At 41.9% G+C, this 22,265-nt stretch overlaps 1 protein-coding gene across 1 annotated transcript; it reads left to right on the forward strand.

The window, feature by feature from the left end:
• The first annotated feature begins 67 nt into the window (after positions 1–67).
• On the forward strand, positions 68–21,552 carry LOC118362474 (RAS guanyl-releasing protein 1-like). The gene is made up of 17 exons (XM_035742829.2): positions 68–297; positions 1,402–1,592; positions 9,072–9,177; positions 11,222–11,284; positions 11,783–11,914; positions 12,226–12,379; positions 12,552–12,725; positions 14,825–14,941; positions 15,069–15,344; positions 15,514–15,594; positions 15,889–15,993; positions 16,224–16,333; positions 16,730–16,874; positions 17,120–17,156; positions 17,767–17,901; positions 20,040–20,419; positions 20,561–21,552. Exons 1-17 carry the CDS (start codon positions 158–160, stop codon positions 20,699–20,701), a joined length of 2,487 nt encoding a protein of 828 aa, XP_035598722.1. The 5' UTR covers positions 68–157; the 3' UTR covers positions 20,702–21,552.
• Positions 21,553–22,265: the final 713 nt, after the last annotated feature.

Here is a 22,265-nt window from a genome sequence, read left to right on the forward strand (position 1 = left end):
AGTGACATTGGGCGCATCACCAAAATAACTTTTGTTCAAGTGCGTTAACGCCCACACAGCCACAGCACGATGCATAATTTGTGCCGTTCTCTTTGACAAGTCAGGACGATGGTGAGCTCCCCGCCGGCGCACGGCCGCACACTGAACCAAGCATGCAATGTTGCTCTCATCGAAACGGACACAGATGGATAGTCTCGTTCAACCACTTGTTGCCCAGTATCTCGCTATGGGCTGCCAATCCAAAGAAAATGGACAGAATGAAAATGTGGGCTCGAATGGAAAGGAAAAAGAACATTCGTAAGTTTTTATTTTATAACGAACTCCTTCCTGTGTTTGTAAAATGAACTAAAAAGATGTATGGAGTGCGTTACGTGCACAGTTTAAATACAGCGAATATGGTTTTGTCAATTTGCAACATACGCAGTTATGAAACCTTTATGGACACCGAATATATATTTGAATCTTGTACACTTTTCCAATGTAGTCCTAATTTAAATCAGAAACTTTTGGTGGTTCTTGGTCGTAAAATAACTTGAGTGCAACAATTCAGTGCGATTTATAAAAGCGTCGGCCAGAGCGCACAAAATGTGCACTCTCAAAACAGCTTCCCTTTCGCCTATGTGTTCTCTCCTTCGAATTGTATGGCATAGTTGAGTGTTTTTAATTACAAATGTAGCCTATAGTGTGGCAAGTGTATAGAACAAGTGCATGGCATCCTCTCTGTTTATCAGCCATCTAACTGTTCATCTAGTGCAGTTTCCCAACCCTGGTCCTCGTGTACCCCCAACAGTACACATTTTTATTGTAACCACCTGGCAAACACACCTGACTCAACTTGTCAACTAATCATCAAGCCCCCAATGAGCTGAATGAAGTGTGTTTGTCCAGGGCTACAACAACAATGTGTACAGTTGGGGGATTGGAGGACCAGGGTTGGACAAACACTGATATAGTGGTTCCCATAATGGAAGTCGGTAATCAATGATTTCCCCAAAGGGAATTAAATGAGAACAATAAAAAATAGCACAGCTACTGTAACTGTAGGATACCTGGTATTAAACACGTTTATTATTGTGTAATGAACATGACAAGTGTTGTGTTAGTTACAATATTGTGTTGTGTTAGTTGCAACACTTTAACCTACATTCTATTTGAGTGTGTGACTTCATTGTTTTGTATACTTCAATATTTTAATGTTCACTGCATGCTGTGAAAGCCCCCTAGAAACACACACGCACGCACGCACGCACGCACGCACGCACGCACGCACACACACACACACACACACACACACACACACACACATACACACATACACACACACATACAGATACACACACAAAGCTGTGCTTTCTACACCTCCCTCTATCTCACTCCCTCTCTCCCCCACTGACCCTCCAGACGTCTCTCTCCGGGACCGGGTAGTGGCTCCAGATCTAAGGTCTGTCCACCAGTGCCTGCCCGGCCTCAACGGTTCAACAGGCCCAACCAGGCCCAGATGACCCAGGGCAAGGTCACAATGTCTCTGCCAGGACACTTCACAAAAGGGGCCAGCTGGGAGGAGGTGATCCAGGCCTGTATTCAGTCCTTTGGTGAGTCTATGTGCTCTGGGTTGCTTTTGAGTTTCTGCCAGCAATGCTATTGGTAGCTAATGTGCTGCATATTTTTCTCTGTTATTTGAAAATGATTTCTGGCTCAGTCGGTAGAGTACGGTACTAGGATTACATTTCTGTTGGGACCACGTTACATAAAATTGATGCATGCATGACTGTAAGTCACTTTAGATAAAAGCATCTGTTAAATCACAATAAAATATGTTTTTTGTTTTTTGTTGCATGTGAAATTAGAAACACGTTTAATATTTTAGTTTGTTGAGCTGTACAAAATGGTTGTGCAGGTCAGGATCATTGTCATTAGTTCTGCTTGTTAGGTTAAAGCATCCGCTTCATTTGATCATTTTTAAATGTCGCTGAACCTCAATTTATTTTAAATCAGTACGGTGAGTGTTTCCTGGAAGCACCTGTTTTTCTCTGCGTGTAGCTGTTTGATGTTAAGAGACCCTGTCTCCGTTAAACTGTCACCATTTACAAGATATCTCTAATTCGCATATAGTGCTCGGTTGGCACAAACAGACCATATTTGAAGACTTAAAAGAACTAGCCTCTATTTGTTGTCTAACAACATGGTCGTCAATCTTTGCTTTTGAGATAAGTCAGGGATTGACATTAAGGTCTGAAAGGCACTCGCACATCAGGAATATTTTTGGTTGCCCGAAGATTATGATCACTTGCCCAAACATTTAAAGTAGCTATTTTCACCTACAGACGGGAGGAATCAGAAATACCAGACTACTGCAATTTTGGTTGTTATCATTAAAAAAAACTCAGAGCAGTTTCAACGTTTGCGACTGCTCAGGTCACTTGCCCCGGGCAATAGTGCAAACCTTTATACCAATCGCTGTAAGGCTGTATAATTGTATGTGTATCCAACTATACCTGCTCTGAATATGAGATAACACAATCATGCAACAACTGAAGTACTGATTCAGTAGATGTGGAATTTGATTTAGGCATATCACATTAGTAATACATTAACTTAACATGAAAATCTCGCCTGGGGGCCCCAAAAGGCTAAGGACATCCCTGTTGGCTGCACTATCAATGCTGTCAAAAACCCTGTCAAATTAGAATCATGTGTTCTACGAAGTTGTCTGGAGTGCTCTCAAAGTTATGGTGATTATGTCTATGAAGAGGCAAGCAGTCAGATTACCGTTGCTAGGAGACACAAATGGAGTGACGTGAGAGTGATGAGGTGGTACAATGGACTGAATACAGAAAGTGACATCCCCTACTTACAGTTACACTATCTGTCAGGGGGAACAATAGCAGAATAATGGCTGGCTGTTCATTTAGGATTCCGATTTAAAAAAAGATCTGCCAAGTTAATCAATTGAGAGCAAGAAATTCAAATCCTCTCATCGGAATCTGGTCTGGCAATAAACAGGCAGGGTTTTTAAATCCAGGTTATTATAAGGGACAGAATGGAGGAACATAGTACAGAGGGGTTTAAGAGGGCTGAACGTTTCCCAGCAGCTGCTGTCTCACATCAGAGGCTGACCCCCCAGGTCCCGTGGCTCAGGCACCTTTTTCAAATGTGAGAGCATACGCACGAGCTATTTGAAGGATTAGCTGGCGGCTGCTAGCCCAAAGGTCAGCTCTCCAAACGGCCCTCCTCAGATGCTGACCACCCTTTGAAATGCAGAGGACGAAGGGGCGTGGATCAATAATGTTTGACATCATTATTCAACCTCAAGTTCATGCTCCACAGTTCCACTCACCCACATTGCCCGAAGTCTCTACGCAATCATAATGTTGATGGACAGCAATAGGCACTGTACATATTTAAATGCCTCATTCGTAGAAGACATTTTTAATGAAATGCATATTCCATGTAAATCATGTATGATGCAGTCACAGAACCTGTGAATGTCACAAAGAGATAAACCACGAGTCAGAGGATCCACTGCAGACTCGGATGTACTGTAGACACTAATGTGAAAAACCTTTATGTGCCTATTGCAATCCATGTATGTACACTTACGGAGCATCATGGCTGTCTGGGGTTATTGAAGTAAGTTCCTGTACTGAGGAATGTATTGTTCGACATGTAGACCTACAACTTGCTGGTACATTCAGTAGAAAGAGAACTATTGAAAGTGTGCAACTAATAATGAAATTGAAATCTCTGGGGTCTCCTAGACCGTTCCTTACCGGTTCTTTCATGTGTACAGTAGAGATAAGCATAAGGCTGACGGAGGCAAAACAAAAGGATCATCCAGCCCAGTTTCTGTACCTCTCTGTCAAAACAAGGAAAGACTCCTTGCACCGGGGCTTTGCTGATGATGCCTATGATAATAAAAACACTCAAAGTAGGGCAACACTCCCAGCTCTTTGCTGTGTTTGTCATCATATCCCTCCTCCTATCCCAGGGCCGCCTGCTGCTGCTTTCCTAACTTTCCACAGTGAGTAAGACGGAGGGGATTTCCTTAGCAATTAGCCAAGTCTGGGTTGGCAGGGAGGTGTTGTCAAATGATGAAGCAATTGTTTACCTGGTAGTGAATCAAAACCGCTTCCTCGTTATTTTAGGTCATTTTAGAGCACGTGTCAAACTCCACCCTTGTACTTGATTGATGAATTAAGGTCACTAATGAATTAACTCCCCTCACCTGGTTGTCTAGGTCTTAATTGAAAGGGAGAAAATAAAAGACACTCTGCCCTCCTTGGAATGAGTTCGACACACCTGTTTAAGAGCATGACTTGCTTGCAATTGTTACAGCCATAAAAACAGCACTGTTCAGTTTATTATATTAGAGGAAGGATAGTTTGCTTGTTTTGCATCACAGTCCTTTTGCATACTGTACAGTGACAGTATAACGGTTCAAACCTATTGATCTTCTAGATGTTTCTTTTTTACTCTTGCCAGTTTTTTATCCAGTAATATTGTCTGTGTGTCATATTGTAGCTGGGAAGGTAACTTTTCATCGACCATTGGGGTGTTGTAGCCATTGTTTGAACGAGTAAACAGAACACTCCCGTACCAGCGGTGCAGGATATATGAGGACAGGATTAGCTGCCTGCTGAAGTGGCCCAGTGAGATAGATAACAAAGATTAGAAATGAACATGTTGCCATGGTGTCTGTGGTATTTCAATGAGATATGGGATAAGTGGGGACCCATGGAAACTGGACTCCTTGTGTGGCATCAAGACAATGCCAGCAGTTTAGGTTCAAAGTGAAACACCATTTTAAAGGTTTCGTCAAGGTTCTCTCTTAGCCACGATTCGATTTCCAGAAAGTTACTGGCAAATTGTTTAATAGTACCTGGAATGGAAAAGATGGGAAGTATACACTCTTAGAAAAAGGGTTCAAACAAGATTCTTTGGCTGACCACATAGGATAACCCTTGTTGGTTCCAGGTAGAACCCTCTGTGGAAAGGGTTCTTCAAAGGGTTCTCCTATGGGGGCAGCCGAAGAACACTTTTAGGTTCTAGATAGCACCTTTTTTTCCTAAGAGTGAAGCAAAGATGTTTCCTATTTCTATCCAATAGACAACCATGATAGTGAACCACCTACTTATAATCAAATCAAATGTTATTGGTTATATACACGTGGTTAGCAGATGTTATTGGGATTGTAGCGAAATGCTTGTGCTTCTAGTTCTGACAGTGCAGCAATATCTAACATGTAATCTAACAATTGCACAACAACTACCTAATACACACAAATCTAAGTAAAGGAATGGAATAAGGATATATACAGTTGAAGTCGGAAGTTTACATACATCTTAGCCAAATACATTTAAACTCAGTTTTTCACAATTCCTGACATTTAATCCTAGTAGAAATGTCCCTGTCTTAGGTCAGTTAGGATCACCACTTTATTTTAAAAATGTGAAATGTCAAAATAATTAGTAGAGAGAATTATTTATTTCAGCTTTTATTTCTTTCATCACATTCCCAGTGGGTCAGAAGTTTACAAACACTCAATTAGTACTTGTTAGTATTGCCTTTAAATTGTTTAACTTGGGTCAAACGTTTTGGGTAGCCTTCCACAAGCTTCCAACAATAAGTTGGTTGAATTTTGGCCCATTCCTCCTGAAAGAGCTGGTGTAACTGAGTCAGGTATGTAGGCCTCCTTGCTCGCACACGTTTTTTCAGTTCTGCCCACAAATTTTCTATAGGACTGAGGTCAGGGCTTTGTAATGGCCACTCCAATACCTTGACTTTGTTGTCCTTAAGCCATTTTGCCACAACTTCGTGAGTCAAATCAAATCAAATGTATTTATATAGCCCTTCGTACATCAGCTGATATCTCAAAGTGCTGTACAGAAACCCAGCCTAAAACCCCAAACAGCAAGCAATGCAGGTGAAGAAGCACGTGGAAGAAACCTAGAGAGGAACCAGGGGTGGCCAGTCCTCTTCTGGCTGTGCCGGGTGGAGATTATAACAGAACATGGCCAAGATGTTCAAATGTTCATAAATGACCAGCATGGTTGAATAATAATAAGGCAGAATAGTTGAAACTGGAGCAGCAGCACGGCCAGGTGGACTGGGGACAGCAAGGAGTCATCATGTCAGGTAGTCCTGGGGCATGGTCCAAGGGCTCAGGTCCTCCGAGAGAGAGAAAGAAAGAGAGAAGGAGAGAATTAGAGAACGCACACTTAGATTCACACAGGACACCGAATAGGACAGGAGAATTACTCCAGATATAACAAACTGACCCTAGCCCCCTGACACATAAACTACTGCAGCATAAATACTGGAGGCTGAGACAGGAGGGGTCAGGAGACAATGTGGCCCCATCTGAAGTATGCTTGCGGTCATTGTCCATTTGGAAGACCCATTTGCAACCACACTTTAACTTCCTGACTGATGTCTTGAGATGTTGCTTCAATATATCCACATAATTTTCCTTCCTCATGATGCCATCTATTTTGTGAAGTGCACCAGTCCCTCCTGCAGTAAAGCACCCCCACAACATTATGTTGCCACCCCCGTGCTTCAAGGTTGGGAAGGTGTTCTTCGGCTTGCAAGCCTCTCCCTTTTTCCTCCAAACATAACGATGGTCATTATGGTCATTGTGTAACTCTGTGTTGTTGTATGTGTCGAACTGCTTTACTTTATCTTGGCCAGGTCGCAACTGTAAATGAGAACTTGTTCTCAACTTGCCTACCTGCTTAAATAAAGGTTTATGGCGGTTTTGGAGCGGTGGCTTCTTCCTTGCTGAGTGGCCTTTCAGGTTATGTCGATATAGGACTCATTTTTACTGTGGATATAGATACTTTTGGACCTGTTTCCTCCAGCATCTTCACAAGGTCCTTTGCTGTTGTTCTGGGATTGATTTGCACTTTTCGCACCAAAGTACATTCATCTCTAGGAAACAGAACACGTCTCCTTCCTGAGCGGTATAACGGCTGCGTGGTCCCATGGTGTTTATACTTGCTTACTATTGTTTGTACAGATGAACGTGGTACATTCAGGCGTTTGGAAACGGCTCCCAAGGATGAACCACACTTGTGAAGGTCTACAATTTTTTTTCTGAGGTCTTGGCTGATTTCTTTTGATTTTCCCATGATGTCAAGCATAGAGGCACTGAGTTTGACGGTAGACCTTGAAATACATCCACAGGTACACCTCCAATTGACTCAAATTATGACAATTAGCCTATCAGCAGCTTCTAAAGCCATGACATCATTTTGGGAAATTTTCCAAGCTGTTTGAAGGCACAGCCAACTTAGTACAGTATATGCAAACCTCTGACCCACTGGAATTGTGATACAGTGAATTATAAGTGAAATAATCTGTCTGTAAACAATTGTTGGAAAAATTACTTCTGTCATGCACAAAGTAGATGTCCTAACCGACTTGCCAAAACTATAGCTTGTTAAACAAGAAATGTGTGGAGTGTATGAAAACGAGCTTTAATGACTCCAACCTAAGTGTATGTAAACGTCCGACTTCAACTGTACATGTAAATATATGGATGAGCAATGACCGAGCGGCATAGGCAAGATGCAGTAGGTAATATAAAATACAGTATATACATATGAGATGAGTAATGCAAGATACGTAAACATTATTAAAGTGACTAGTTTTCCATTTATTAAAGTGGCCAATGATTTCAAGTCTGTATGTCGGCAGCAGCCTCTCTATGTTAGTGATGGCTGTTTAACAGTCTGATGGCCTTGAGATAGAAGCTGTTTTTCAGTCTCTCTGTCTCAACTTTGATGCACAACGTGTTACAGCGGACCAACAAAAGCTTTTCTCAGGTCAGATCGTTTGTAAAAGAAAGGCTAATGTCGTTAGGAATGGAGTCTGCAATTTTTACTTTGCAGTGGTGTAAAGTACTTCATTAAAAATACTTAAAAGTACTACTTAAGTCGTTTTTGGGTATCTGTTCTTTATATAATGTACTCTTGACTCAATACATTTTCCCTGACAACCAAAACTCATGACATTTTAATGCTTAGCAGGACCAAAAATTGTCCAATTCACGCACTTATCAAGAGAACATCCCTGGTCATCCCTGATGCCTATGATCTGTGAGACTCACTAAACACACATGCTTTGTTTGTAAATTATGTCTCGGTGTTGGAGTTTGCCCCTGGCTATCCGTAAATAAGTAAAAACAAGAAAGTTGTGCTGTCTGGTTTGCTTAATATAAAGAATTTGATACTTACGTATATTTTAGCAATTACATTTACTTTTGATACTTAAGTATATTTTAACAATTACGTTCACTTTTGATGCCCAAGTAGTATTTCACTGGGTGACTTTCACTTTTACTTTACTCATTTTCTATTAAGGTATCTTTACTTTTACTCAAGTATGACAATTGTGTACTTTTCCCACCATTGCTACTTTGTGGATACAGGTAACAATGTATTCCTTGAGATCTTTCCCACTGGGCACAGATGTCATTTCAACGTCATCTGGTTTTGGTTGAGTTGTCTAACTAACTAGAATTCAATGTCTGTAGCGTGAGCAGAGGTAGGGGAGGTGGTCACAAAGACAGGATGTGAAACACGACAGAGAAAAGTAGACCACAGGGAAGGCAGAGACGTCCAGGTATGGTGTATACCAGCATATCAAGCATGACCTCAGATAGTAGGGGAATTGGTCATGATAGTTGTACTTAGATGACAATGCTATCATACATGCCATTTCTTTTTATACATGTCCGTTACCCAGTGACTAGATACACTTTGAGATTTGTATTTGACACATAACTGGCACATTATTGTGTTTATGGTTGATTACTATCATTCTTTTTCTGTCATTGCTTGCCTTTGCAGACTTGTGGCTGAAAGAATCTAGGTAGTTTTAATAGCTACATCCCCTTGTTTTGTTGACATTGATTCTTTGCATGACATGACTGCTCGATTTTGTTATCCAAGAGCTACATTAGCATTAATGTAGCATGAACTCTCAACCATCTGCAGTACAGTATTGGCATTGTGATGTGCAACAGAATGTCTGCTGACGTGCTCCATGTGTTGTGTGCTCTCTTTCAGACGTGGAGGGCTCTGTATGTGGGAGCAGCCACCTGATGAACATCACCCTGACCATGCACCGACTCCTCATGTCCTCCAGTGACCTCCTGGAGAAACTCACCTCCCTATATCCTTTACCAAGCAGACCCAATGCTCTGCGGCTGCTCCACTACAGCCAGAACTATTATTGAGTTGGCACAAGGACCTGACCAATCTGTGGTGCCAAACATAACACCGGATCTTTACCGGCTGTGCAGCACTGCTTTGTGATTTGGTTGTCAGTAGCAACGGCCAATTAAGATCCAACTTGGCTGACAAGGTGCCATGTCATTGACGCCTCACTCCTCCAATCAATGTGACTATCAGTGCCAATATGTGTGCACTCCAATTTCCTATTACTGTAGATTCTTTACATGTCTTTGTTAGCTCCAGCACACATCACCATGTTCTGTTTCAAATTCAGTGTCTTCCTGGGTACCTTACACGTTTTGTTCTATGACCATCTTAGCTACACAGGACCATTCCAAAAACATGATTCTAAAGGTCACTCTAGAAGCCTATTTTCTGTTTAAAATGAGCTGTATACAACAAGAAGGCCCGCACACTGTTAAAGCTCCCAATTCACCGATTTATTGACAACGTTTCCATCCGAAACGGATCTTCCTCAGGTCACAAACAAAACATACACAGTTCACCTCACATGACCATTGCGGACATGACTCATGGTGGGTGCAAAAACATTTGTATATCTCTAATAATTCAATACTAATGAGATGGGTGCATGTAATGGTTCCAGAACATAATATATATTTACAAAATGACCAAATGAGCGGTATGTAATCTAAGCCTCCATTCAACAAAGAGCTCTGACATCACAAAGTCTAGAGGAGCAGCAGTCCTGGCCCAGTGAGGAGGGCAATACGGCTAGGGGCTTCAGGTATTAAATGACATCTTCCCAGACTGAACTCCTCTTCAGATGTAAGCACTGCCTCTCAACTGACCAAGGAGGCTTGCTCACCAAAACCTACGTCACACCTCAAGATGCACAATGTGTCCTGCCCTCTATTTTGAACCCCTGGGCTCGTTCTGAGCCAAGGTCTCCGAAGCATGCATCAACTATTGTTAAGAGCAGGTTAGGAACAAGGGAAAGCCCTGTAGCCATTAATGCCATTTATTGTAAACACAATCTGGCTTTGGAATGGTGTAGGCGGCTCTCGAGCTCCCATGATGGAATTAGCCTTTTTATGTGCATCACTTCAAGCTGATTTCTGCCAATAGAGTGCTGTGGCGAGGCTTACAGTGCTGGCTATTTATAGCCCTGTTTTATATACTAAGAAGAATGGAAATGTTTTTTTTTTATTTTGATTAATACAATCCCCCAGGGATTCTGGTCACTGTACCTACCGAGCATATGGCACAGCAGCCTAGGTAATAAACTGTTCTCACACTCAAAGCCATTGAGGGGTAAAAGTAACATTATGTAAGCTATGTATTTAGCTGGTTGAGAGAACATGTTTTTACTAACTAAAAGGGTCCTCTGCCAGCAAATGTAATATACAGTCTATTTTGGAAGGAATAGTGAATGTGTGTTGGGCACGTTTAAGACACTTTTATCCAAAGCAACCAAGCAATCCAACCCATAGCACTATAAAAACCCTGTTTCAACCAAATGAGCTATCGGAACCACACACCACCAGAATGATTCATTTGCTGATGCTCCTAACCAGTTTTAACCATTTGTGATCGCCTCCTCCCAAACCACCAAATAATCACATCTGTTTCCTGCACTATAATAAACACCTATTTGGAATTGTTTACTTAAATCAGGGGTGTCAGACTCATTCCATGGAGGGCCTAGTGTCTGCTGGTTTTTGGTTTATCCTTTCAATTAAGGCCTAGACAACCAGGTGAGGTGAGTTCCTTACTAATCAGTGACCTTAATTCATCGATCAAATACAAAGGTGGACACTCGGCCCTCCGTGGAATGAGTTTGACACATGTGACTTAGATGAACAGAAATGAATAGACACTTTGTCCTGCATAGTGATCCAGGTCATTTATTCACTAATAAATCCCACATACAGTTCCTGGTCTCTTCCCTGACTCTAAACAATGTGCACACATTTTACTATACCAGTGAATCATAATGTATCCTTAACTGGAGTTGTTACATTTAAAAGCGCCGTGGAGAATGAGCAGTCCACAGAATGTGAGAGGATCTGCTACTTCATCAGGTAACTAACTGTGTTCCCCATGCAGGTGTCCTGATCCTGTCACTACCACAGGGCCTGCTGGGGTCCACTAAAGCTTTCACACAATACCTCACTGTCCAATCATTCTTATGAAAGAGCTTATGAAATCCACTTGTCACCTAATTATACAATATTCTGAAATTAGGTTAATGGTTTAGGTGAGTGTTTCCCAAACCTGGTCCTCGAGTATCCCAACAGTACACATTTTTATTGTAACCCTGGACAAGTACACCTGATTCAACTTGTAATCTACTTATCAAGCCTCAAAGAGCTGAATGAGGTGTGTTTGTCCAGGGCTACAATGAAAATGTGTTCTGTTAGAGTTACTCGAGGACCAGGGTTGGGCAACACTGGGTTAGGTCATGCTATTATTACATTTGCATTAAACTACAGTGTTGATTTCTTATTAGATAACTAAACAACTGATGTTTAGAGTTAGTATTTAATTGCAGTGAACAATCTATTTTCTATCTATTTCAGGTATTGGATCCAGGAGTTCTGGACAATGTTCCGGTTGCACAGCAGCCTGTCTGACTCCATGGAACAGTTCCAGGATCTGATCAGAGATCAGGGCCAGGAGAGGCTGTGCCCTCTGTTGCAGACTCAATGGATGTAAGTATCCCCAGTATATTACTGAACAGAATTAATATCTCTTTGGCTTAACATTCATGCTGATGTAATGGTTTCATGCCTGTGTATTACACTATATATACAAAAGTATAAGGATTCAAGTTAGTGGGTTTGGCTATTTCAGCCAAACCCAGAAGAGTGGAGGCTGTTATAGCAACAAAGGTGGGACCAACTACATATTAATGCCAATGATTTTGGAATGAAATGCTTGACGAGCAGGTGTCCACATACTTTTGGTAATGTAGTGTAGTTGTATATTTCCTGTCTATGTTGTTCACCATGTTGTGTTACAGAAATGACAGGCACTGGTCTCAGAAGCCCAGTCAGAAAATCAAGGCTAACAGCAGTAAGAAGAGGAAAGTGTCTCTGCTGTTTGATCACCTGGAGCCCATTGAGCTGGCTGAGCACCTCACCTACCTGGAGTTCAAGTCCTTCTGTAGAATATCAGTGAGTAGAGTCCCAATTCGCCTGAATGTGATCGCTATTAACACTATGACATTGGGAAGAATTTCATAGCACATGCGCTCTACTTTAGGTATCGCAATGCATTCCAAATGTGTTCCCCAACCTCTGTCCTTTTAGCAAAATGAGTCAGCATATGCTTTATTATTTCTGACAGTTTGCAGACTACCAGAACTACATCCGCAGTTGCTGCATGAAGGACAACCCCATGATGGAACGTTCCATTACATTGTGTAATGGTATCTCACAGTGGGTGCAGCTCATGGTTCTGAGTCGGCCTACAGCTCAGCTGAGAGCAGAGGTTTTCACCAAGTTCATCCATGTGGCTCAGGTATGGCCCTAACTATTCCTGCTCCTCCAGATCTATCATAGACTAACAATCTCTCTACAGTTTATGTGTAAAAAATAATGAAATGTCCACATACAAGGTATTTAGGTTCCATGTTTTGTACCCTCTCAAAGAGTGTTTGTTCATAGTGTATATCCAGTGCCTTTTCCTCGGATTAAGCGAATACATGTCTACCATCTCATACAGCACAGTGAGACCTACCTACTGCTGAGCTGCAGAAGCACCATCATTTGTAGTTACATAATGTATATTAAAAGAGGGCTGCTAATGACTCTCAAGAGTTCCATGATGGGCTTTTAGTGCGTCAAAGATGCTTGCTAACAGAGAATGTGTGCTCTGAATATTAACAAAGCACAGGCCATCCGCACTAATAGATTTATCAGGTGAAACACTGACACTCAAGTGCTAGCAAGTGTACCATGGAAAACATAACTAGTGGCTCTAGTTGATGAAATCTGGTTTATTATGGCTCTTCTAGAAGAAAAAGAAACGCACACCTATTAAGATGAGGTGCTGGCTAGCGGAGTAGAAAACTTGAAAATAAAAGAGAGCCGCACACTCTAGGAGCTCAGATGCAAAAATGTAATTACCAACATTTCAACAGCCAAGCTGTCTTCATCAGGGTATAATCACAAACACTGCGGGATGACTCGTTTATATAGTGTCAAAAGACACAGGTGTCTGTAATCATGGCCAAAAGTGGCCTAATATCATTGGTTAATAATCAAATATAAAATGTCATACAAAGAACAGCATACAAACAACAAATGGATAGCATACGATCATAGATGAATTTGACTACACAAGCTTACAAACAATTACAATGGCAAAGTTACAATAATCACAAGAATGGCTTCAGATCAAAGTCTACGCTGAGACCGAAGGGCGCAAGGGTCTTTAAATTAAAGATCCAGGCAGCTTCTCGTTTTAACAATAAATTATCAAGGTCACCCCCTCTCCTAGGGAGGGTGACATGTTCGATGCCAATATAACGCAGAGATTAAATCAAGTGGCCTGCCTCCAAGAAGTGGGCCACAACTGGATAAGTAAAGTTTTTACACCTAATGGTGCTACGATGCTCTGAGATACATACTTTTAATTCGCACTTTGTTTTACCGACAGAATTTTTACCACAAGGACAAGTTATAAGATAAATAACTGCCTTAGTGGAGCACATAATAACACCTTTTATTGGGATCGATTTCCCTGTTTGTGGGTGTTTGAAGGATCTACATTTATAAGTGCCATTGCATTGAGCACAGCCATTACATTTGTAATTTCCATCCAGTAGGTGCACAAATAGACGTTGTTCAGGAATATCTTGGGGTGGTAAATCAGAGTTTACCAATTGGTCTCTGAGATTTATTATGGCTCTTCACCACTTTATTCACATGCAAAACTGTGTCCTGAAAAGTGATGACGAGCTGAGAGAGTTGGATGGAGAGACCGAGTTGGATGGAGAATCTCTCTAGGTTACTTTAAAGGGATACTTCAGGATTTTGGCAATGAGAGTCAGATGAACTCGTGGATATCAGTTTTAGATCTCTGTGTCCAGTATGAAAGAAGTTACAGGTAGTTTCGTAAGCCAATGCTACATAGCGTTAGCGCAATGACATGCGCAATGACATGAAGTCTATGGTATCTGCTAGTATGCTAGAAGATACCATAGACTTCCAGTCATTGTGCTAAGTAGGTAGCATTTGTGCTAACGCAAAGTAGCATTTGTGCTAACACAAGGTAGCATTTGTGCTAGCGCTAGTTAGCAACTTCCTTCAAACTGCACGCAGAGACATAAAAATGGTTAAACTGACTCTGGGGAAGTAGATAGAGGTCCTCATTGCCAAAATCCTGAAGTATCCCTTTAATGCACTAGTCAGATGCTGCTCCTCTACCTTCTCTTAATGTATTCCACATCAATGGGTTCCAGTGTCCCACAGCAGGGATATAGCATCAATTAGGAACTGAGAAAAGTGTGGCAGTATTATGAGTGCATTATGCAATCAATATTGGAGTGCTACTTGTGGGGTGTAATATTGGTTAACTCTGGGGTTCATTTAATTGTTTGTGTATGTGTTAACCAGAGCCTTCATCTTATGCACAACTTCAACACACTAATGGCTGTGGTGGGGGGCCTGTGCCACAGCTCCATCTCCAGACTTAAAGAGACCAGTTCACATGTATCCCACGAGGTCACCAAGGTACATTCTCTATAACATTATCAAAACTTGATCTATTGATCAGTATGCTGACAAATGTCTCCAATATATGCACACTGTACAAGGTGATCATCTACAATATCTTCTCTGCTGTCTCTTCTCTCCGCAGGTGCTGAATGAGATGACAGACCTCCTGTCCTCCTGTAGGAACTATGACAACTACCGTCAGGCGTACAGCAGGTGTGCAGGCTTTAAGATCCCCATCCTGGGGGTCCACCTCAAGGACCTGATCTCAGTCAACGAGGCCATGTCAGACTACGTAGAGGACAACAAGGTGAATGTTCAGAAGCTCCAGGCTTTGTACAACCACATCAACGAGCTGATCCAGCTACAGCAGATCACCCCACAGCTCGATGCCAACAAAGACCTGGTCCACCTTCTCACGGTTAGTACACACTTAAAATGCCACTGACACGTTTATACCTACAATGCAAAAATGACACAAGCATGTAATCGTAATATCAGTGCAAAATATCAAATTCATAGGCTAGTACACACTACTGTGTTCGTTGGAATATATCAGCTGTTTGACCCTGGTGTCCTCTACTGCTCAGCTGTCCCTGGACCTCTACTACACAGAGGATGAGATTTATGAGCTGTCTTACACCAGGGAGCCCAAGAACAGCAAAGCACCCGTGAGTAAAAAAGGGACATGAAAAACTGAAAATACCCCGAGCCATATCACGTTCACTGTGTTATGGCTACGGGTATTTTCAATTTAAAACGTATAATAATATTCATTAAGACCCAGTTAGCTTTACTGAATCATTTCTGAATGTCTGGAAATTGGATGTTGTATATCTCATGAACAAACCTATTGAAAGAGAATAATCACTGACACTTTTTTTTTAATTGGCCCATTTAACATCAGTATGGTCTATTCTACATCTTCTGACAGTGTTCTGATCATCTGTTTTGTTTTACATCAGCCCGCCACCCCCTCTAGACCTCCAGTGGTTGTGAACTGGGCTTCAGGAGTGCCCCCAAAACCTGACCCAAAAACCATCAGCAAACATGTGCAAAGAATGGTGGATGTGAGTTATCCATGACCTACCACACTGTATTCTCACACACATTGTATTCTGTTTCATAAAAAAAGTAATTGTGTTATGATTATTGTTATGTCATGACTGTTATGTAATGACTATTATTGTTTACTATGTACATTATTTCTCTAGAAGTTGTGGTTTTACGCCACCTCTCCTAGTTGATCTATTGTGCTTCATGTATCCCACTACAATTTCTTGTCTCTCGCCCTCAACAGTCCGTGTTTAAAAACTATGACCATGATGAGAATGGCTTCATCTCTCAAGGGGACTTTGAGAAAATTGCTGCAAGCTTTCCATTCTCCTTCTGTGTCATGGACAAAGAGAAGTAAAGTGGAGTGTATGGTTTCTTTGTGGGTGAATGGGTTCTCCTTTGGCACATTTGACAGTTCATTGTAACTGCATGGGTTCATTTGTGACTGCAGAGAAAGGAAACTAACGTGGAATCTGTTAGCAGGGTCTGTAGCAACAGGAAACAGAAATAGCATCAGAACTATGAGCTAGCCATTCTCACTGTGGTCAACTGACAGGTGAAACCACAAACTTTTTAACCAATTAGCTACTGGAGTGAAACTGTTGAAGTGAAAAAAAACAGCTAGTTTTGGTTGATCCTATTTCAATGAAGACCTATGAAATGGTTCCCAATGCCTACACAGCACATTCCAAACATTTCTTATCAGACAGTTTGTTTACATGAGATATGCTTTGTGTTGTCCTGCTCCAGGGAAGGCCTCATCAGCAGAGAGGAGATCACAGCCTATTTCATGCGTGCTAGTGTCATCTGTTCCAAACTGGGTCTTGGCTTTGTCCACAACTTTCAGGAGACCACCTACATGAAGCCCACATTCTGTGACAACTGCTCCGGATTTGTAATTCACTACTCTATATTGACCTGTCTTCAGCTAGACTGTAGTTCTCATTAATAGGGCCAGGAGGTTTTCCAGACCATGTAACTGGAACAGGAAAAACTTTGGGCCTTAGTTATAGACTACTCATCAACAATAGCAATGCAGTTACGACTATAAATGACAATATTTAAACATGCTAATTTTTAAATATGCATCAGCTGTATTATCTATTAATAATCTTAGCAACTTCCTCTTCTCCATTACAGTTGTGGGGCGTCATAAAACAAGGCTACAGATGCAGAGGTGATTCTTTTTTTTTTACTGTCACTGAGTTTAGACTGGAATATTCCATAGTGTTTCTATACATGTCATACTGTATGTAGCTTAGAGTTCAGTACGTTGTACTCAGTACTTTGTATTGTTGATTGTTGTTAGCAGATGTTGTTGATAATGGGGAGGCCAATGTTCTTGATAATGGGGAGGCTGTGAGGAGCAAGTGAAGTGTAACTATCTTAAGAAGAAGCTGCGATGTGTGGTTTCTGTCATGCAGACTGCTTGCTGAACCTTGCAACAGATAAAAGACTTGAGTCTGCAGTCACAACCACAGCATTGCTTTTTACCCTCTTCCCCTTGAAACAGTGAGAAACACACTGTTTTCATGGCAACATGCACGTAAAGGTCTGAGAACTGTTCTGTTCCACAGGCTGAGCAGCAGCATTAGGCTACTGAGGGGGAATGGATGCTACATTAGCTCGTCGGGTGCTGAAGTGTTCCGTTAGTAAATCACAACAAAACATAAACATGCATTCTCTGTGCAACCCAGCAAGACCATACAAGAATACATGTTTAACTACCTCCTTGCCACCTCTGCTTGCTCTAACACATTGTCTGTATTCTCTTGGCCTGGTCACAGACTGTGGTATGAACTGCCATAGGCTGTGTAAGGATCAGGTGGCGTTTGAGTGTAAGAAGAATGCCAAAGGCAGTAGCACCTCTGAAGGTCCACTAACGCCAGACTCCACACCAGGCACCACATGTGGCCCGGAAGGTGAGGAGGGACACACACACAAACACACATACAGAGCATTCGGAAAGTATTCAGACCACTTGACTTTTTCCACATTTTGTTACGTTACAGCCTTATTCTAAAATTGATTAAATCGTTTTTTTCCCTCATCAATCTACGCACAACACCTCATAATGACAAAGCAAAAACAGTTTTTTAGAAATGTAGCTAATGTTTTTTTAAATTTTTTATACAGAAATATCATATTTACATAAGTATTCAGACTGTTTACTCTGTACTTTGTTGAAGCACTTTTAGCAGCGATTACAGCCTCGAGTCTTCTTGAGTATGACGCTACAAGCTTGGCACACCTGTATTTGGGGAGTTTCTCCCATTCTTCTCTGCAGATCCTCTCAAGCTCTGTCAGGTTGGATGGGGAGCGTCGCTGCACAGCTATTTTCAGGTCTCTCTAGAGATGTTCGATCGGGTTCAAGTCCGGGCTCTGGCTGGGCCACTCAAGGACATTCCGAGCCTTCCCAAAGCCACTCCTGCGTTGTCTTGGTTGTGTACATTGTCCTGTTGGAAGGTGAACCTTCGCCCCAGTCTGAGGTCCTGACTGCTCTGGAGCAGGTTTTCATAAAGGATCTCTCTGTACCTTGCTCTGTTCATCTTTCCCTCGATCCTGACTAGTCTCTCAGTCCCTGCCGCTGAAAAACATCCCTACAGCATGATGCTGCCACCACCAACCTTCACCGTAGGGATGGTCCCAGGTTTCTTCCAGACGTGATGCTTGCTATTCAGACCAAAGAGTTCAATCTTTGTTTCATCAAACCAGAGAATCTTGAAGAGCCTTGGTGGTTCCAAACTTCTTCCATTTTAGAATGATAGAGGCCGCTGTGTTGTTAGGGACCTTCAATGTTGGACTAGTAACCGAAAGGTTGCAAGATTGAATCCCCGAGCTGACAAGGTAAAAATCTGTTGTTCTGCCCCTGAACAAGGCAGTTAACCCACTGTTCCTAGGCCGTCATTGAAAATAAGAATTTGTTCTTAACCGACTTGCCTAGTCAAATGAAGGTAAATTTTAAAATGCTGCAGACATTTTTTGATACCCTTCCCCAGATCAGTGCTTCGACACATTCCTGTCACAAAGCTCTATGGACAATTCCTTCAACCTCATGGTTTGATTTTTGCTCTGACATTTGCTGTCAACTGTGAGACCTTATATAGCCAAGTGTGTGCCTTTCCAAATTTACCACAAGTGGACTCCAGTCAAGTTGTTGAAACATCTCAAGGTCGATCAATGGAAACAGGATGCACCTGAGCTCAATTTTGAGTCTCATAGCAAACGGTCTGAATATTTATGCAAATGTGATATATATCTTTTTTTTTAAAATACATTTACAAAAAGTTCTAAAAACCTGTTTTCTCTTTGCCGTTATAGGTTATTGGGTGTAGATTGATTAGGATTTTTATTTATTTATTCAGTTTTAGAATAAGGCTGTAACGTAACAAAATGTGGAAAAGTGAAGGGGTCTGAATGCTTTATGACTGCACTGTACACGCATACTAAATAGGTTCTTTATCTAAAATAGTGGTAACCACATGTAGTGTAGTAACCAGCCAGAGCAGCTTTGTGTTAGAAATCTAAGGCCACAGAAGGTCGCCATCTGTTGGCCTATAAGTAATATAACATCCTCATTGTGCTTACTACTTTTATATAAACGAAAACCTATTTTGTTTCAGATAGGCCTAAACTGTACCATTCAATGTTGCAACCATTGTTGACACTGGTCATATAGAGTGGAAATACACAGGAACTTTAAAATGCCAAATCATTACTTGAAAGATACAGTTTGTTTTTGCAGATGATAGTGCAGGTTTAAGATACTTTATGGAAAAGTAGCACAGCATCCTGGGTAGTTTCCCTGTGTAGGTGGATTCAAACTGTCATACTGCTCGCTAAAGTCAAGGACCTGCCTCACTTACCGTAACACTGGATTTGCTTTCAGGAACTACTAAAAATAACATTCTGTGGTCAGATAATCACTCAGTTGACTTTTTCTTAACCTTATGGGATGCAGACTGTATGCAAACACATCACTTCAAAACCCAAAAACTGATTGAAATGGGTTAAACAGATCAGATTTGACTGACCAGCTTCATGATGTTGTTTGTGTTAGGCTCAGAAGAGGGGCCTTTCCCCTACCCCTCAGAGGAATGTAGGGACTGGAGCCTTGACTCACCGGCCCCCTCCCATCTGAGGCTCCCCCCTGAGCTGGCCATTCCTGTGGGGGTCCACCGCAGCACCCAGACAGAGGAACCCCACGCCCCTGCCCCCCATCCAGAGCCTAGTCGGCTGCAGCCAGTACAGTCCTCTCTCCTGGCCCCTGTATCCTCCTCTCTCTTGGCCCCCGTACCCCCCTCCCTCACCCCATGCCCCAGCCCGGTGCCCCAACGCAAACGACGGGCCTACGCCAAGTGGGAGAACAGAGCCTCTACAGTGCTACAGCCCAAGGAGCCGGACGAAGACAACAAACCCACCTATGATACTCTAGAAACGGTGAGATTCAGACACCACTGGGTTACTGATACGTGTTCAATTGTGTACATTGAATGTACTACATTCTCATTTCTAGAGTTTTGAACATAAGGTTGACAATTCAAACAAATAAACAATGATAGTGAATTATGTTGTTCTCAGGAGAACCAGAAGCTTCAGAAGAACAACGAGACGCTGCGTAAGAAGCTGAGGGAGACGCAGCGCGAGGTAGAGATCCTGCAGACACTCCTAAAGAGGCACGCCCTTCACTCTGTGGTGGAGGACTCCTCCTCCTCCTCCTAGCCAGGAACGCCCCTCAGCTGGTCAGACACACCCACTCTATGACATCACAGGTGATGCTCAGCCATCTGTCTCCAGAGCCACTGACAGTACTGTATGTCTTGGAGGACCCTAGTGCCACACAGTCGAGAAGATACACAAAGGGACCAAAAACTCCCTGTGAGGAGACGCCGTTACTCACAGTATGGTATATACAGCCAGTCTTAACACCAGTTGCAGCCAATCACAGCCAAAACGGGGTTATGAGGCAAAACCAATGAAAGTACCGTCCTGAATAGGACACAGACAATCAAATTACAGTACCAGCCATCATGGAACATAGCCAAAACATATCCAATCAGTGTGCCATCGGCTTTGGGATTCTGACAATCAGAAAACCACACAGTATGGCAGAAAGGCCAGGAAACTGGAGAAGTTCATTCAGGTGGACTGTGTAGTTATTGTCCTGCCTTAGGTAATAACAAGAATGCATATTGTATACAACATGTAAATCCACATGGTTTCAATGTTACTGTCCATATTTATTGTTAAAACACTACAAACTCTAGAAAAAGATAACCTGTTCCATTTTTTATATACAGGTAGATATAGACAAATAATAGTTTTTATGTATGTGTAAGACATTTTATCGAAATAATATATTCAACCACAATTTTCTCATGTATATTTCATCAGCTCAGGGTTGTCCATAGTAGCAATTAACATAATATTAGATGTTTCACCAATGACATACCATGTAAATACCCTAAGCGCATGATATATTGTGGTGCCATCGTACCAGTATTTCTCTCAAGATGTCCTCTCTCAGTATTGCTGTCATAATGAATGTTATAATAAAGACATATTCTCTATTAGTCATGTTGGGTGAGTTTTCTAATTCAATGGGTTCTAATTTGTCTTTGTTGCTATGGAACTGACAGTAGCTGTGCGATAAGTTCCACTAGGTGTCACTGAATCCCTCTAGAATGTTGGCCTAGCCAACCACCAATACATTACTGTTTTATATCTATGCCTACCACTCTGCCTGCTTTCATAATTGCTTGACGGTTTTCATTTTGTTTTGTCCAACTTTGCTCAAATAATTGAAAATACAGCTCACAGTGACTACTATTCGCTGGATAAATGTATTCCACTTTCTCTATTCAACCGCATCACAATAGCTGTGAACCAGTGGAAACAGTGCCATTACCTCTCAGTTGGAGATGAATGGGGAGTCTAATAGGAAAATAAGAAAATAATTCCATAATGTCGGAACGTGAGCAGGGTAGTTGATTGTAGAAGTCAGCCTGGACCGGTTGGTTCTGCTCTTAAAGGGATAGACACCCTCGCCATCAGAGGTTAAAAACAACAAGGCTCCGCCTCTACAGTAAACAGCTGAGGTTGTGACTACCTATATGGCATGAATCTCTTATTTTAACCAGACTTAACAGACTGAAAAGCCAGTTAGAAACAAGGTATTGATGGAAATTGATATTCTATTTAGAGCTATTGTCAATCTCTAGCTATGTTGCTTTTCTAAAACCTCCAACATCAAGCTAAAACAGGAAACACACCACAAAGCAAACAC

This window comes from Oncorhynchus keta, chromosome 29 (assembly GCF_023373465.1).
Source record: "Oncorhynchus keta strain PuntledgeMale-10-30-2019 chromosome 29, Oket_V2, whole genome shotgun sequence".
NCBI classification, from domain to species: Eukaryota; Metazoa; Chordata; class Actinopteri; order Salmoniformes; family Salmonidae; genus Oncorhynchus; species Oncorhynchus keta.